The 18,229-nt window shown below is 46.8% G+C and overlaps 1 protein-coding gene across 1 annotated transcript; it reads left to right on the forward strand.

The window, feature by feature from the left end:
• Nucleotides 1–4,244: 4,244 nt before the first annotated feature.
• Nucleotides 4,245–10,365, forward strand: LOC118169126 (cytochrome P450 2C19-like). The gene is made up of 9 exons (XM_035330121.1): nucleotides 4,245–4,490; nucleotides 4,846–5,008; nucleotides 5,508–5,657; nucleotides 6,140–6,300; nucleotides 6,543–6,719; nucleotides 7,249–7,390; nucleotides 7,916–8,103; nucleotides 9,305–9,446; nucleotides 10,087–10,365. The coding sequence occupies exons 1-9, from the start codon at nucleotides 4,311–4,313 to the stop codon at nucleotides 10,266–10,268; spliced, it is 1,485 nt and encodes a 494-aa protein (XP_035186012.1). The 5' UTR covers nucleotides 4,245–4,310; the 3' UTR covers nucleotides 10,269–10,365.
• Nucleotides 10,366–18,229: the final 7,864 nt, after the last annotated feature.

The following is an 18,229-nucleotide window of genomic DNA, read 5'->3' on the forward strand; positions in this document are numbered from 1 at the left end:
TCAGACTAAAAGTACTGCTCCACAAAGCACAAGACCTTCTCAGCAGCTTTGCACAGCTCGAATTGAGGGAATGGATCCTGACAGGCTGCCTGCTTTTGAGCAGCACTCATGAACCCGTTGTGCTCTCCCCAACACCTCCTGGGCACTGGGCAGCCATGGTGGAGGGGCACTGGGGAAAACAATTGGACTTTGGCAGGGAGGGAAGCTTCATCCTCACCTAGCACCCTTTTCCACAAAAGGCTGGTCCAGATGATCTTTCAAAGTCCCTTCTAATGTGGACTGTTCTATAAACCTGTGATCTCCGTAGAAACTGATGTCATATGGAGAGGTGTGCCAAGAAACCTTGCCCAAGTCTCACAGCCACTGTGAACACCTGAATGCTCTACTTGACTGGATTACTTGCTGATAATTAGGATAAAGAAACCAAATAAATAAAGTACTTTGGAGTTAGAGAGGCAGTTTTCATTAAATGTTAACTTGACAATAGTTTGTTTATGCCAATAGGAAAAATATTTACAGGTACTTGAAGAACAACTCTATTTGAAAAAACACCTGGAGTGCTGTAGACTCACCACAGCAATACCTGTGCTGAGAACAGTTTCAGTTAAGTTCCCTTCCCCAGTTTCTACACACACACACACACTTGACAGCCATGTTGGATGATAAACCTTGGACTAGGTGATCTTAGAGGCTTTTTCCAACTTGAATGATTCTACGACGTGGAGATGGGAGGCAAGTGAAACAAGTGAAATCTGAGGAAATGAAATATTTTTGGAAGAAGTTGTTATAGGAAGTGGAAAGCAGCCTGGCTGAGAGGAAACATACATATCTCTCTTCCTCCCAAACCGCTTCCTGGTCTATTTGCTAGTTATCACACTTTACAACAATAACCCAGCTCTAACTATACATTTAGCTACCCCCAAGACTGCCAAAAACCGCATGTGCACAGGGTGAAGGTAGGTGAGGCACACATCTCTACAGGCTATCCAGACCCCAGCAAACTAAAATATTCCTGGGATATCTGTTAGGAAAATCACCTCCTCCTAACATTTTTTTTTTTCATCAAAGCAGTGAAAAGGGCTGAGAGAATACTACCACGTTGTTTACCACATGTGGCTCTACTAAAGCAAACCTTTGGACCTTTGGGACTCTGGTACCAGCTGAAGGAGGGGTACACAGCACTGCCATATCCCCTCGGCTTGAGATGCCAAACCCCAGAGATGATCTCCTCACCTTCACACTAAATAAAAGACTGTCCACCCAACCTCTTTGAAGACGAGAGCCAAGGCTACAGCCTGTAGCATTGTGCAGAGCAGCTGTGCACAGAGGTGTACCACAGTTGACACACTGCCCCCAGAAGCCAAAAGGCATCTGCAGACAGCAGGGATATCCACACAGAGCATCCTGTGGAAGAGGAGTGCTGGCTGCACAGTGGGCAGGGATGGCACTGGCAGTGTCGCCTTCTGAACCAAGGTCCAAGAAGAAAAGGAGCAGACAGCAAGCCTGCAAGAGATTCTGCACAGTGATGATACTTTCTTCAAGCTTGAGCTTTATTTTAGAAAGAAAAGGCAAAACTACAACACTGTTAGCCTTTTATTTGAAAATCCCAAACACCTGCCTCCAAAGGATTTAAGACAAAGTTCCTGGAGAAGATGGAGAGACGGGCTTTGAGCTTGGCTTCCCTGGACTTTCACATGGATGGAGAGGAACAACCACCCCTGCATACTCATGGCTTCTGCAAATAGAAGCAAGCACCCACAAAATAGTGCCACTTGGACACTATTGCAACATGAAAAGGCCCATGGCTTCCCTCAGGGAAAGGGGAAAGGTCAGCGTGACTAGTCTTCTGAGTTTTCCTGCCTTGTAAATCCTCAGTGTGTCTGCCGGGGGGGTGGGGATATTTGGAATACACTGATTTCATCTTGATTTAAAAAAAAAAAAAAAAAAAAGAGAGAGAGAGAGAAAGAGAAACCTTGAAAGTATTCCTATTGGGGAATATTTTGCCTAAAGTATACAAACTGTGAGGCAGAGCTGAGAAGTGAACCCTTCCTCCCAGGAACAGAAGAACTTTACAGAAAAGGTGAGGGAGTCATGAACTAGCAGTAGAGAGGCCACATGCGGCAGGGCGAACTCCCGTGAACTCCACTGTCACTGGCTAGATGTCCTTAGACACAAATGAACTTCCATGAACTGCCCTGGCAAGGCCTGAGCTGATGCAGCAGATGAGATCAGAAGATCAAAAACTAGGTTGAACTTGTTGGCAATGATCAGGTACCAGTCTATGAAAAAAGAAATGAGTTTAAAAAAGAAAAACAAGTAAAGATAAAAATATAAAAATATTTGATTAAGATAAGCAAATTATTGCACCTATGTTAGAGAGCAAGGATGACTTAAAAACTCATAGGTAAGCAACTGAAATTTTTGCAAGGGGTGGAGACCTTCAGTAGTATCTCTGAGCAAAACTTACATGAATGTGCTGCTGAACCGCAAACCCAGCACACTCCAACCAAGCATCCAGTTCACCTGGGCCCTCAGCTAACTCCCACCAAGTCACCCATCCGATAACCTCACTGGATGAGATCTGTCAACTTGCAGGAGTCACAGATTTTCTGGGCAGCCTGTTCCACTATCCAACCACCTTCATCATGAGAAATTTCTTCCTTAGATCTACTCTAAATCTTTTAGTTTAAAACCATTACCTCTTGTACTATTGCTGCACACCCTGGTAAAGAGTTTCTCTCCATCTTTATTGTGAACCCCCTTTAAGTACTAGAAGGTGGAAAAGGCATCCCTGGAACCTTCTCTACTCTAGGTTAAGTAACCCCAAATTTTCACAGGAGAGGTGCTCCAGCCCTCTGATCATCCCCATGGCCCTCCTCCGGTCCCATTCCAACAAGTCCATGTCTCCCTTGTGTTGGGAGCCCCCAAGGCTGGACGCAGTACTCCATGTGGGCTCTCATGAGTGCAGAATAGAGAGGGAGAATCACCTCCCTTGACCTGTTGGCCACATTTCCTGAGACAGCCCAGGAGATTACTGGATTTCTGTGCTGCAAGTGCACATTGCCAGCTCATGTCAAGATTTCCATACACTGGTACTTCCAACTTATTCTCCAAAGGGCTGCTCTCAACCTGTTTACCACCTAGTCTGCTCTGGTGTTTGGAATTGCCCCAGCCCAGGCACAGGACCTTGCACTTGGCCTTGTTGAACTTCCCAGGACTTAAATGGACCCACCTCTCAAAGCCTGTCATTGTCCCTCTGGATGGCATCCCTTCCCTCTAGAGTGTCCACTGCACCACTCAGCTGGCATCACCCACAGACCTGCTGAGGGTGCACCCATCAGACGTTAACAAAAGAACGACTTGTTTTGTTGATACCACATTCCAGAAGTAGGTTGGGTGGGTTTTTTTGTCTTTGCAACTGCAAGGCTAGTTCTCAGTTTGCACTAACCTATACACAATCTCTCACAGGTTCAGCTCTTTCTCAGCCTGGGAGCCCATTCCCTAGAAGCCCTCTCAAGATCTTGATTTCTTTCTTCTCTACCTCCTCATCTCCCTCTTTCTCTCCTTTACAAGAGCTTGAAGAGGTCAGAGTCCCAAGGTCCCTTTTCATATGTCTCTCTTCTAGCAGGCCCTTTGTTGTCTATCACCATGCCTGGAGACCTTTCTGTTTGTATAGGTGGATATTTTATTCTTTCCTCTCTTGTGAGGCCATACCATCCCCTAGGGAGATAAACTGAGGCAGTTGCTGTGCTCACAAGACAACACATCGGTGTGTTCAGCACTCTGCCTGCAGTGTGACCTCCCCTGCTAGCACCAGGAAGCCTTCAGAAACAAGCAGGGATGGCTGTCCCTACTGAGAACTAATGCAAACAACGCTGAAGAATAGGAAACCCACATGGCACCGAGGTACACGGAAGATGCTCTCACAACAGCAAATTTCTGGGAGCACCTCAAGTGGAACGCCCAGGCTGAGAAAGAGCTGAACGCCCATACTATTATCTCCGTAACAATGAAGTTCAAGTGAAACAAATCGAGTCTTATGAGCACATTTTAAACTTAATCTCTGTTTGCCTCTGCAGTTGCTTGAGAGAAGGTGTGTCGTTAATGACCAATTAACTTTGGAGAAGTTCAGTGCTGGTTTCGCAACACGGCAGTCTCAAATGATTGACTAGTAACATTGGATAACTCAGCCACGTGATCAAAAACGTGATGTTGACCTAACAGAGCAGAGCACTTCAGTATATAAGCTCAGGATCTGGCAGCCCGACTCAATCACTCCTGAGCCTTGCAAGTTCTCCTCCACCTGGAAAATGGAGCTGCTGGGGGTGGCATCTGTTGTCCTCCTGGTTTGTGTTGTTTGCCTGCTCAACGTAGCAAGATGGAAAATCCGGTCTGGAAAGGGGAAGATGCCTCCAGGACCAGCTCCTCTTCCCATCCTAGGGAATCTGCTGCAGGTGCAACCAAAGGACTTATCCAAAACCCTTGAGAAGGTAAGGACTCTCTTTTTCCCCTTGGTTTCTTCTCCGGGTGAGAAGTGTGTGTGCTCTGTGCATGGGGAAAACATGTGGCTATAGCCTGATGACTGCCCATCCCAGAGGAGCAGAAAAGCCATGGGGATCTCAGCTGTTGCCCGTGTCTGTCCTGTCCCCCCTTCCTCCTCCCCCTCCCCGCCACTACTCTCACCCTTGTTTAGGATCTGATGGCTGACTGACATTTGTCACGAGAGGACTAGATCTTAACCCTGCTGGTCTGTGAGGCTGCACTGCCTGCAGAAGAACGCAGCAGTGTGGTCACTTTACAACTCCTCCTCTCTACATGGCTGCATTCTCTCTTACATTTTGACAGCTCAGCAAAGAGTACGGGCCAGTTTTCACAGTGCACCTGGGCTCTGATCCAGTGGTGGTGCTGTGTGGACATGATGTGGTAAAAGAAGCCTTGATTGATCGTGGGGATGAGTTTGCTGCCAGAGGAAGGATGCCAGTGGGAGACCGGGGTAACAAAGGATTAGGTATGTTCACTGACTGAGCACCTCCTGAGGCTAAGGGAAGGGCTGAGAACAAGTGTGGCAGGGTATGCATGGGGCACGCCATGCACGAGGGCAGACTGTGTGACATGGGGGGGGGGTCCCACCTGGAGAGCGGCAGGCAGGGCAGCCTGCAACTGCTGGCTTCCACCACCCAAAGAGGATTTCTGAGAAATGGGGCTCGATTTATCTCACTGATGCACAGTGGAAAGGCAAGCAGCAACAGCCTCAGGCAGCAGCACAGGAAAGTCTGTGTGGATGTGAGGGATGAATTGTTCACAAGGAGGTTGGGGATGTGCTGGAGAAGGCCAAAAGCAGGCAGCTGGATTACAGGACCTCCAGAGGTTGTCTCCAGACCACAGTACTCTATGATGCTATGTCAGTGCTATCTACAGGGCTAGGATTCACTGTCAACATGAGTCTCCATTCATCTTACATCCAGCACACCAAAGTCAGGTCTTCGTTCTTTCTTTTTCCTCTGCAGGCATTATTTTCAGCAACAACGAGGGGTGGTTACATGTCCGTCGGTTTGCTCTCACCACTCTGCGCAACTTCGGGATGGGGAAGAGGAGCATTGAAGAGAGGATACAGGAGGAAGCTGAACACTTGCTTGAAGAGCTCAGAAAAACAAAGAGTATAGTCTATTTTTAATATAGCTTATATTTGAAAAAAAAGAAAAAAAGAAAAAAAATAATTAAAAAAAAAAAGACTGCATTTAGGGAGGCAACATTCTTAAGCATAAGTTGTGGAGTCTCCATCCTTAGATGTATTCAGAAGTTGTCTGAACATGGTCCTGGGCAAGTGGTTCTAGAAGGGGTTGGACAAGAAGATTTCCAGAGGTCTGACAACCATTTTGTGATTCTGTGAATTGATGTTCCCATGCATTTGGTCCTCGCAGCAGCTGTCCCTTGTTACAAAGCAGTTAATAATTCCATGATCATGTACTGTACTTTTTGAAGAACCTTGCTGTGTCAATAAGGGACTGTGAGTTTCCACTAACCTGTGAGTTTCCAGTAACCACCAGAGGTTAGGTTACCCATGGTAGCTGTAGGTTTTTAGGTTTTGCCTTTTTTTGTGATTTTTTTTTAATGGCTTGTAACTTTTCTGAACCCACAGAAATGCCCTTCGACCCAACATTTATGCTGAGCTGCACCATCTCCAATGTCATATGCTCCATTATCTTTGGGAAACGATACGACTATAAAGACGAGAAGTTCCTGTCCCTGATGAACAACATGAACAACATCTTTGAGATGCTCAGCTCCCTCTGGGGACAGGTAGCTTCTGCAACCATTTCAGTGGTGACATTCTCCCGGGGGACCAGGAGGCTTCCCTCCCAATGAAGTCTCACTTCAACCTTCAAACCAGGACCCATCAATGTTCTGCTGCTCAAGAGCAAGAAACACCCTTGCAAATGCAGCTGGTTTTGCCAGCTAAGTGCAGCTTCTCCCTAGTCCTAACCACTCTTTTTCTCCGCTTCTGAGATTCCTACTAAGACCTCCTCTTTCTTTCCTTCCAGCTATACCAGATGTTCCCAGAGATCCTGGATTACTTCCCTGGCCCACACAACAACATATTCAAAGAAATTGATGCTGTAAAAGCCTTTGTAGCAGAGGAAGTGAAGACGCACCAAGCCTCCCTGGATCCCAGCTCTCCTCAGGATTTCATTGACTGCTTTCTCAGCAAAATGCAGGAGGTAAGGAGTGAGCATACAGCCCCAGCTCATCCCCAAACACCCCTTCCTTCTCCTAAATAATACAAATATTGGGATAGCCCCTTGTGAGTACTGAACCCAGGCAACTGGTCTGTGCAAGTGGAAAGGCACTGACAATACCCCTGATGTTGCCTGTGCTAGAGCTTACAGCTGGTGGACTGCACACTCTGCAGTCACTACCCACAGCTGCTTGGACACCAAGACCTACAACTGCTTGCACCAAAACACAGGGGCATTTGCAGGCTGGTCTTGCAGCTCTTGCACTGGAAAGCAGTTGGCACAACAACAGCAAGCAGACAGCTATATATATATAATATACAGTGTAAAGCTTCAAAGAAGGCTGCTCTGGGGTCTTGTTTACTGCACAAAGATAGCATTGAAGTATCCCACATGGCTGCCACACCTTCTCAGAGAAATGCAACAGCTCTGGATTGAAAGTAGGGCCCAGGATGACACAAGAAAGGGCCTCTTTCTCAGTTCAACTAGAGAAATAACCCAGCCTTTTCTCTAGGAAAAAGACCATCCCAATTCCAGCTTCCACTTGAAGAACCTGATAACCACAGCCTTTGACTTGTTCATTGGTGGAACTGAGACAACTAGCACCACCTTAAGATACGGGTTTCTGCTTCTTCTCAAATACCCAGAGATACAAGGTACCAGTCTATGATCTCTTCTCTAGCCATTCCCCTGGGATGGACACAGATCTAATGCTACTGCCTTTTCAACTTTTCTTCTCTCGTATTCTACTTAAATGGGCAAAGTCCTTGTATGCTCATACCCCTGGCGGATGTCCTGGTTTTAGTTAGGACAGAGTTATTTTTCCTCCTAGTAGCTGGTAAGGTGCTATGTTTTGGAAGAATAACTGTCCTAACTGAAAACAGGGCAGGAGCCATTACACATCCCTCAGCTTCACTGGCCATCAACATCAAATGCACCCCCTCACCAGCCAGGGACTTGGCTGTGTCCACATCTTTCTCTCTCCTATTTAGCTAAGGCTGTTATAAGACCATTCTTTGCACAGGCTGCAGTGGAGCTGCTTTCCAGACAACACCAAAATCAATATAAATGCTCTCATCATTTGCTAGCAAATCCATGAGGTTTGTGGACAGCTTAGGACAACAAGTTTGGGTGGGTTTGGTTCTATTCACCCATCTTATGGTTTGTGCTTCTCTTGACAGAGAAAGTTCAAGAAGAGATTGACCGGGTCGTAGGACGATCACGAAGACCTTGTGTGGCTGACCGGACCCAGATGCCCTACACAGATGCAGTGGCCCATGAAATCCAGCGCTTCATCACCCTCATCCCCTTGAGTGTCCCTCATGCTGTGACCAAAGACATCTACTTCAGAGAGTATTTCATTCCCAAGGTTAGTGGGCAAGCTCCCTCAAGTTCAGCAGCAAGGTGGTAGCATGCTTGCTCTCAGGCTGTCAGTTGCAAGCCAGAAGCTAGAAATGCTGTGACCTGACCATGTCATCACCTGGGCCTTCATAAAGATTTTTTCCTCAAATCCCCAGGCTGCTGTAGCATGCCTGCAATTCCTTGTTGCTGCCCCCAGGCCGAGACCGGAACACTAGGTCTGCCCAACACCTCTGCTCACTTGCTCTGCAGATTGACCTATCAGTAGAAACATGCTGAGCTCACAAAAAAATAGAGCAGTGTCTCCTCACTAAGGCAGCAAAGCCATGGAACTGCTCATCGCCATCTGGGGGAGCCTGGGCATCTCCTTGGAGGCAAAGTCAGTCTGTGGGTATTGAGAGCAAAGAGACCCCAAGGCAAAACATGATGGAAACTGTATTTATGTTCAGATGAATCAGTAGAACCTGTTTGCCCTGTTCTTACACAATTATTGAGGCAATCATTGTTGGCTACTGCCAGAGGCAGGCTGATAGACTAGGGCAGCCCATGGCCTGGCCTGATCTGGACCACTGCAGTGATGCTCATGTTACTTCCTGTCTTCTGAAGGACCATGAACACTGGGGGAACAGCAGCATGTGGGCTGTTGGCATTATGATTTTCATCTGTCAGTGTAAAATCAAAAGGCAGGACCCAGGGAACTGTCCAGCTTGTAGCAAAGTGCTCTTTTATCATCACTTCTGGATTATTTATCCTGTTCCCCAGTCAGTGGCTGTTCAGAAAGTAAGAAGAAAGAGGATGGCGGCAGGAGAAAATTGTCAGAAGAGAAGATGGCTTCATTTCTACAATCTTGCGTGCTTTCGCTTTTCAGGGCTCACAGAAAAGAAGGAACATTGTACATGTACAAGTTCATTATAGTGAAACACTAAGAAACAAGAATTAGGTGGGGTGCCCCCCCAAAAAAACAGAGAAAGGCGAGGATAAATGGGCTGAAACAGAAAGGGAACACAGGAGGGGCAGCCAGAACAACTGTCTATGCTGTGACATCTAGCAGGGCCTCCCTAAATCTGCCTCTCCAAAGGGAGAGTCCCAAAAGGCAGCTGAAGGCTCTGAGAGGATTGCACTAGTCAGCTCAGCCTTAACTTGGCAGGCAGTTGGATTAAGTGACCTAACGCACCTCCCCTTCACGTTCTGCTCTTCTTGTCGTACTGCAGGGCACCACCATCTTCCCTGTCCTCAGTTCTGTGCTGTATAACAGCAAGGAGTTCCCAAACCCAAATGAGTTTAACCCTGGACATTTCTTGAACGAGAACGGCACCTTTAGGAGGAGTGAACTCTTCATGCCCTTCTCAGCAGGTAACACACAGGCTTCCTCTCCCAGGAGCTGCTGTCTTCCCCTGGGGGAACCACCCAGCTTTTCCCCATAATGCCTGTTCCCCGCATGGTGCTGCCACTACTTCCCTGGGGCTCGCTGCTCTCTGTGTACCTCCTCCCTGCTGCTCCTTCCCCACCCATATCTGCCCTCTCTTGTGGGGACCTCGTGGCTTATCAGAACTCCCACTGGGAGCTGATGTAATGGCATGAACAGGTGCCACTCACACTTTCCAAAGTACCTGTCACCTTCATACACAACCACTGAAGCCATCCTTAACCTACCTGTCTTTCTGTGGCAGCTCCACTTTTTCTGGGCACCTTTCAGTAGGTTACATGCAACCACTCACCTACCAACAGCCCCAACCCTCCGCTTTCTCACCCACGCTGTGTCACCTCACTCTCTTGTCCTCTCCACGTGATGTCTCCTCCACACTCAAGGCTTCTCCTGTTCTTCTTTCACACACCCAGCCAAGCTCCCAGTCAGCCACCTCCCTGCTGCTATTTACTAGCTTTGTTTACTAGCTGTACCTAGTAAATAAAGCTGCACAGCACATAGGCCTAGCACAAACTCCAACCCACACAGCAGCACCTGCTCAGCGCTATTTGTCGTGTTTACTTCCAGGGAAGCGAATATGCCCTGGAGAGGGCCTGGCACGCATGGAGATATTCTTGTTCCTGACCACTGTCTTGCAGAACTTCACCTTGAAGGCTGTCCTCAGGCCTGAGGAGCTCAGCATAACCCCCACACTGAGTGGAACAGGAAATGTTCCTCCCTTCTACCAGCTCTGTGCTCTTCCCCGCTGAAGGCCACAAGACCTCTCTGTGGTGTTCCCTAGCCTGTCTAGTCCTCTATATTTCTCTCCCCTATTAAATCCAATGACAGGAGTGTTGGCTCACCTACCCAGCACCTCCAGGAAGACAGCTTACAAAGTCCCAGGCTCTTCAAACATGGGTGCATACACAGAGCAATGATTTCAAAGCCTCCCAGAATTGCTCTGCCATGTCACAGGGAAGCTGTGTGTGTGTGTGACTCTGCAGCCCCTTGCACTGACTGTGTGTGTGTGTGCTCACTGAGCACAGGAGTCCCACTGAACCGCCAAGTTGCTTACAAATGTGGCTCCTGTGGCTGCCCATGGCCTGCTTTTCCTGCAGCACGTGTCCCACTAAGGGCAGCATGCTCTGCTGCTGGACAGTATGGTATGTGTACATTAACAGCTCAATAAACAAAAATCTATCTATGAGACCTTGAGCTGCTGCTTTCTTTGGGTTGGGGCAGTCCCCGCAGCTACTGCTTCACTGCAGAGCAGGTCACTGCCAGAAGAGCTGTCCTTCCCAGGGCAAGGGCCCTGCCTGCTTCACCACCGGACTCCTGCTGCTGCCTGCGAGGAACCCTGCCAGCCCTGCAGCCCACAGCTGGCTGAAGGACAGGGCAGCATCCCTCCTGGAGGACAGCACTCCTCCATTCATGGGCTGAAGCTCTGGCTACTTTCAATGCTGTGCCCCTTTGGTGGGACCCCTGCCTCCTCCTGGGTGCCCCTTTCATTCCTAGGGTACTCCACAGCCCAGCCTTTCCACCAGCTAGAAGGGCTGGGAGCACCTTCCCTACAGCTCCTTTCTCTTCCTGATGCACTTGCCAACACAACCCTGCCTGTCACTGTGGTACCCAGCATCCTCACATGAATCAGGATGGGGCTGCAGAGGAGATAGTTTCTCTGGATAGTGGCTTTTACTGAAATCACAGGAGAATAAACTTTTCCACTTCACCTCTCAGGTGAAATACCTTTTGTAGGGGCACAGAGAAAATAGCGTGAGTGAGACACCACTGAAGGTAAGGATTAGCTGAGAACTAAGGGAAATTGCCATCCGTGGGGCTAAAGTCAGCAGCTGGAACTTCACTCCCTCCAGTTTTCTTGGGCTTATCACTTCACCTCATTTACAGTCTAGTCTCCTTCTGCAAAATGAAAACAAGGGTGCATTCATGTCTTCCTAGGCAGCTATGAGGAGCTTAGGCACCTGAATGATGAGGACTCCAGCAAACACTCTAGTTGTTCACTCTACTGTCACTACAAAGATTTAGATGTTCTTTATTAAAATACATTAAATTTAGGAGGACAGCAAAACCACCTCTCCCGCAGCACTTTGTTACCCCCCAATTGAGGGGAATCTCATTTTGCTTCCATATCTCAGAGGCATAATTTCAAACAGGTTCTTTCCCATGCAAAGTCTCCTTGTCCTGTCCTCTAGAATTTCCTGTATGCACAAAGAGAAAATTCTTGTTCATGAAATGCAGCTGTGTAGCCCCTAGTGTCCAGGAAAAGGATTGTGTCTGTTATTTCTGGTTCCAGCCACTATTTGGTGCTTTTCTCTCAGTGAGAGGGAGGATGATTTTCATAAATGTATTCCATCACAGGTAGCTCTCTTCTGGGCTTATTCATCCTTGGGGGCTTTGCCTGTGCTTGGATGTCTGGTCTGAAGTTTTTTTCTTGATCTTCATTTACGTAGACATTTGTTATCTCCTCCATCATGGTCAGATAAAAGTCCTAGAAGCAAAATATTATTTCTGTGATGGCTGTAACAAAGTACTCAGGCTACAGAGAATACAGTGCATGAGAATTCCTGCCTCTCTTTGGAAATGTTTGGCAGTATTTTGAAGAAAATGCGCTCACATTTCAGGTTCATTCTTCCCTCCATTTTTGCCTATGCAGGATGCAGTTGTAATACCTGTGTACTCTAAAACAGTGGCAATCTATTGCTGGCCCCTCATCTGAGATTGCATCAGACAGTCAGACAGATGTACAGCTAGGAACAGCAGTAGTGTAGGAGCCAAGCATGGGGAAAGAACATTCCATGAGTTCTCTATTATCAGTCTAGGGCTACCCCTGAAGCCAGTCCTTTGTTTAGTAACTCACTCGGAAACCTGTGCTACAGTAAGAATCAGTTAACAGATGACTTACCTCTGGAGGTCTGGGAGGGGATTGTTCATATTCATGTTCTTCCTGTATCTCAGGGCACCCACTTGTCTGAAGAGATGAACAGAAAGAGTGACAAACACCACCTCTCTACAATTCACCAACAACTGTGTACAGAGCAGGGAAAAAATGTTCTGTTATCAAACTGCTCAGAACTCAGAACATACTCGGGGCATAAATAACCACATGGGATAATATCTAACATAATCTAAGCTGGACATCAAAATGATTTTTCATCCAGGACAATCACACAGGCCACTTGATGACAGCCCATGGGAATTACCTTGTAGAAGTGAAACCTTGATGCCCAAGAATCGCCTTCACTACAACATCCTAAATCCACCTTGTCCCCTTTAATACAAGGGAAAACACTTGCACAATTACACACAGAGAAAACAAAACAAATCAAAGAAATGTTAACCAACAACTATAGGGAAACCACCTCCCTCAGTACTGTTACAGGTTTCTTTCTGAAGTAAGAAAACAACGAACCATGCAAGCCCTAGAGCTGGTTAAAACACCTATAAAAGTGGTAGGGGGAGGAAAGGGCCATAGAACTGTCAGTGTTTGGCTACCACAGTGCTTCCTGATTTTCCTCTTCTGTGGACACATGAATGCTTTTTCACTCCAGAGGAACAAAGCATGGTACTACACAACCCCCTCACTCTACCCCACCAACGGGGAGGTAGGCATTTAAACCCACCCCAACTGGGACAGAGGAAAAAGTTGAACAAACTACATAGTATGAAACAATTTGGCAGTGTTTTGGGAACTAAATAACACTATAACACTATTTTGTAGTCAGAGGATTCCTAAATGAATGAATTCCTGTAGTAAATAACAAGAGAAATCCACTGAAGAACAATGATGATAGATTTTTTGTTTATTTCCTGCTAGTTAACAGACCACTTGGAGGTGCCTCTCCCGTATTTCACATGCATTTCTCTTTTATCTTTATGATCCTGTAACTCCTAAGCAGAGCAGTGACAGTGTGAGTGCCAAGGGGTGTGGTCTTCAACGTCCTAAGAGCTGCAGAGGGTACTGAATCAGAACTCTGATGTAGAGGACTAGGCCTGGAAGTGGCAAGGCATCCAGGAGATGGAAGGTATTTACCTGCTTCCAGCTGAAGTTTGACCACTGGAGAACACAGACCACTGCCAAGATGACTGCAAGGACCAAGGCCAGGAAGCTGGGTATCCCTGCAGCTACTCCAATCACCCAGGGCTGGTACTAACTCCCAAAGAAAGAGAATCAGGTTAAATGCATGCAGTGTGATCCCTTAATTCTGTGCTTAGTAGCAGAGTGTGTGGCTAGCATGCAACAAGGATAACCAATGTGAGAGACAAAACTGCAGCCCTGGGCCACAACTGTGGCATCTAGCCCAGCTGCACATGGGAATGGACAAAGGAAGCAAAGATTTGATTTTAGAGGTAAAATGCTCCATGTAAACAATCACATTAAATAATGAAGCAAACTCTTACCCCATAACAATCTGCTTGGACAGTTGTGTTTCCTGTTGTAGTTGCAGAAGTCTAGGAATAGGATGGTTAAAGAACATTGCAAAAATATATTTCATATAAAGCAAACATGAACAGAGGCTAAGCAAGCAGTTGCAAGACTTCAACAGCACATGGTAGGTTACACATGGAGAACTCGGCTGCACCCTGAGGTGGTGGCCTGTGCTTGCCAGTCATAAGCAAGAGCCCACACTTTGGTCCTTCCAACAATAGCTCTGACTGGAAGGAATACATGTTCTTCCTCAGAAAGGGGCTTAAGGCTGTAAAAAAAAAAGCGTACACAGGAACTAAGCACAAATATATGCCAGAGAAAGCTGGACTCAGAAGGGAAAGCAGCAAAAAGGGGAGCAGGAAGCCCCAAGAAATGATGTGCTTCTGCAACGGGCTGCTCTTTGTCCTTGCCACATCATCTGCCTGCTTGGCCTTCCCTTCAGCGTCAATCAGTGGAGGGTGCTGCACACCCTGCCTGGGCTCACAGAAGCAATGCATGTAGTGCAGGGCCCTGAAAACTGGGTGTACCCCAAAACAAAACCCTCTGGATTTTTCTAGCCATTGAAAAATATCCCTTCCAGCTCCAAAGGCAGCTGAGGCCCCATGACAAGAAAGCCCGACTGACCTGCCACCTGCAGCTGACAGCTCATGCAGTAAAATACTGCAAGCTCACTGGATTTGCCCATTTCTAAATAATGAGAAAACAGGCACAAATGCAGGAATGTGGGTCCTGTAAGCATCTCACCTGTCCTTATTGCTACAATATAATGTCAGCGGTGTTAGGACAGTATATCAGAGAATATCCCCAGCAGCCATCCACCCATAAGAGCACTTCCTTCTCTTCCAGAACTGTATCCCCCAGCTCCTATATATACCACAGTGCTGAGTAGGCAGCAGATCTTCATCCTATGCAGTGTACTTACTGTTGTGTCATAAAAGGGTTTGAAAAATGTTGTCGTCTGCAGAGAAATTAAAAAAAAAAAAAAAAAAAAAAAAAAAGAAAACCAGAATTGAGTATCAGGATACTCAACAGTATCAGGGCACCTGAGTATGAGTGGGCAGGGATATTTCTGAAGTGACTGGAGGTGATGGCATGAGAATATACCAATGTGACCTGAATATTAAGGTATGATAGTTATTCCAGAGAAAACAAAGAGCACGTCATACTATTTAAAAAAGCAATACAAAGAAACTTGAACCGGTTTGCTTGAATTGTTTATGCCATGCAGAGCCTCTGAGTAGTCAGGGATTATCACGCAACGAGCTCACCCTGGCAGCTAGCTCCCCAGTGAGGGAGGGCAAGGCTGTTTGTCCCTGCAGTGGCTGGGGAGCTACAGGAAAGTGGCAGCTTGTAAGACAGCAAGCACCTCCACCTGCAGCTTTTGAGCCCCAGACCAACCGCATGTTCCTGCTCTTGTTGATTCAACAGACAGCTGAAAAAAAAGACTAACTCCTTCCTGACTAAATTGTTTCCACAGACAGAAGAATAGCTGTTTACTCTGGTGCTGTTTTGCTGCCTGGAGCAGTTGGGATACAGACACTACCATTCTAGGAACAATGCAGAAAGAGGCTTGGAGAAAGTTAAAAACTGCTCTCAATCTCTTGCTGGTGCAGCTATGCTGTTGGAAGCAGCATAGAGTCCATTATACGGTGAGCTCTGTGAGCAGCTGAGGCCGTCTGTAGGGACTGGTGCTACTGACAGTGTTGGGAATGGAAGCTTAGCTTTGAGGCTGGCAATGAGGGCAAGCAGTGCAGAAGCTTTTGCCCTCTCTCCTTTAATCCAGGGGCATCCACAGGAAGCAGCTCTTTTAAGAAACTTAGGTTCAGTGTTATTACTGAACCTTGGTCAGCACCAGAAACGTAGGAACTAAATAAAATGGAGAGAAAGAGCAAAGGTGCTGAGATCTCCCTTGGAACTGATGTGGAAGGTGACAGGAAAAGACTGAAATGGAACTTCAGTTTGCATCCACCAATAGTAGGGAGGGAGCTGGCAGAAAGCTGCCTTTTTTCTGCCTGCAGGAAGTTCTACTGCCATGCACTGAGTAGGGCACGGTTATTTCAGATCAGGGAGGTCAAAGCATGCCAGTAGAAGTCTGGGCATTGCAGTTTATGGAGAAGGAAGGCTCAGAATGCAAGCAAGCTGAGAGAGATGTGACTCTTTAGTCTCAGCCCAGTCTAAGTCCTGTGGTCTAGGAGCAGGACACATCACTGGGTGTGAAGGATCATAATGCTCGTTGAAAGGTCCAGAATTTATCCTCTCACTACAGACTGCAGCTGGAGGCATGTTCAGAACCGTAGCCTTTACAGGCAGGCCGTGGACACTGAATTGGAAGTATCACCTTTCAACAGCTTGTCTTAGGGACTGCAGATGTTGGGAAATGCCTCTGAGCAGACACAGTTAACAACCAGTCACTGAGTGAAAAGGATTGATGTCTTCCTAACATACCTTTCTGAAGAGGTGACCTGTTAACGTTTGAGCTTGGATATTTATCTCTCTGCTCTGAAGCTGTAAATTTATTTTCTTCTTCTCAGTTAAAGACAGTACACTTAATGGACTTTATGATTATTTCCAGGACAGGTTAAATGAAAGCCTGAAGAGAAGGAACCACATAAAATGTGTTGTTTTCCTCTGTTCACCTCTCTGTGCTCAAGGTATTTGTGAAACTAATATCTGTGTGTGCAACTGATTCTTGACAAAATTAAGTTGCCAGATAGCAACAGGTCTATTTGTTACTTGCAATAACCTGATTGGTAGCCCTTGATTTGAGTAGAAATGCTTTTCCTAGCTTATTTAATCATAGTTTCAGACCAGGGGTAAAGACTTAGTTCCTTAACACTAGAGGACAAAAAGTATAAAGTAAGCTCTTATTTAAAGGATAAGCCTGGTTCTGCACTGGAGCAAGACACAGAACTAGCCTGTTTCTCTCAAGTGTACAGTAGCTTAAAGCAATTGTCTCAAGACATTTGCAAAAATTGAAAAGTATGGAAATTTGTATGTTAGCCACACTGTGAGAGCCAAGGATCTTTACATGTAAATTACTATTGACTTCCAATATATTTACTTCCAGTCATCCCAGCTGAAAATCCTGATCAGCCTGCTCTGAAATTTCAAAACTTAAAGTGAGCATAATTCAACATAGTGGTTGCAGACTGCAGTGCTCCTGTTTTGTTCACAGGTTGCGTGGATTACTCTATTGTGATGTTTAGAGGTCTCTGAGCATCAGTGACCTGATGTGAGTTGGGTAGATTTCTCTGCAGCATTAACTACAGTAGCTACTGTCTACCGAGGGCACATCCTGGGTAAGAGAAAGCTTTATAACTGCAGTTTAGCTTAAAAAAGAAAACAACGCAACCATGCTTAACCTTGGCTCCAACTGCCCTACAACCAGGTGATACCTCCAGGACAGAAAAGCTGGGATAGACACTAAAACCCAGTCAGGTGTCAGAAAGCACTGGTTGCACAACAGGGAAATGCAGAGATAGAAGGGCCAGCTTGACTGACTTGGTTGGAGCAGAGAACAGGAGGGCTGAATGCTCCCAGGGAGCATTCCACCAAACACCCGAGTGTTCCCATGGCCTCACCTCTCTTGCCCTCTGACCTTTCCCCTGAGTTCATCCATCAACCAAGAGACAGCACAGCTCCCACTCACCATTTCGCTCTCCTCCCCCAGAAATCCCTGCACGAGGTAACAGCTGACTGTCCGACTCCAGGTTAGCACTCCTTTTAAGATAAGCTTCTCTTCCTGTTAAAAAACAAACTGCAGACCTGTAAAGAGGAAGAGACGATGGCATTTCTGTCAGGGTGAGTCAAATAACCTGGCTGGATCCCAGCACACCTGGTAGAGCAGCTCCTCTGCCGGGACAGAGTCTGGCCAGCACGTGGAAAGCTGAGCTCCAGGGCACTGAGGACTCCACCTCTTCTTTATCTGTCTCACGGCAAGCAAAATTGCTCCTGGCTCAGATGATGTGTTTAATATGTACCAGAGCCCAGCCTGAGGGGATCTACTTTTGTTTTCTAAGGCTAACACCATGTGTGACAGAGCACGTTTACTGGGAATGCCAGGACAAAGTGGAGGATTTCTGCCAGCTTGTTTCATGCCTGATGCTGAGACCAACGGGCCTGTCTGCTGTAGACGTCCTTCTCTGTCTCGACTGTGGTGTACCACTGAATTCATGTTTTTAAAGGATGAGGAATCTCCTGGCAGACAACAGATATTCCCTTCAGCATCTCACACATGGTGACTGGACGGTCCTTGGGCACTTTCTGGAAAATTAAGTCCTGTCTCTC

Source organism: Oxyura jamaicensis, chromosome 6 (genome assembly GCF_011077185.1).
Source record: "Oxyura jamaicensis isolate SHBP4307 breed ruddy duck chromosome 6, BPBGC_Ojam_1.0, whole genome shotgun sequence".
NCBI classification, from domain to species: domain Eukaryota; kingdom Metazoa; phylum Chordata; class Aves; order Anseriformes; family Anatidae; genus Oxyura; species Oxyura jamaicensis.

Excerpts from the sequence above, each read along its gene's own strand:
- LOC118169126 (XM_035330121.1), top strand. The coding sequence starts at position 4,311 with ATGGAGCTGCTGGGGGTGGCATCTGTTGTCCTCCTGGTTTGTGTTGTT. Across the intron at positions 5,658-6,139 it reads AGAGCTCAGAAAAACAAAGA|AAATGCCCTTCGACCCAACA; the intron begins GTATAGTCTATT and ends CTGAACCCACAG. Across the intron at positions 9,447-10,086 it reads CTTCATGCCCTTCTCAGCAG|GGAAGCGAATATGCCCTGGA; the intron begins GTAACACACAGG and ends GTTTACTTCCAG.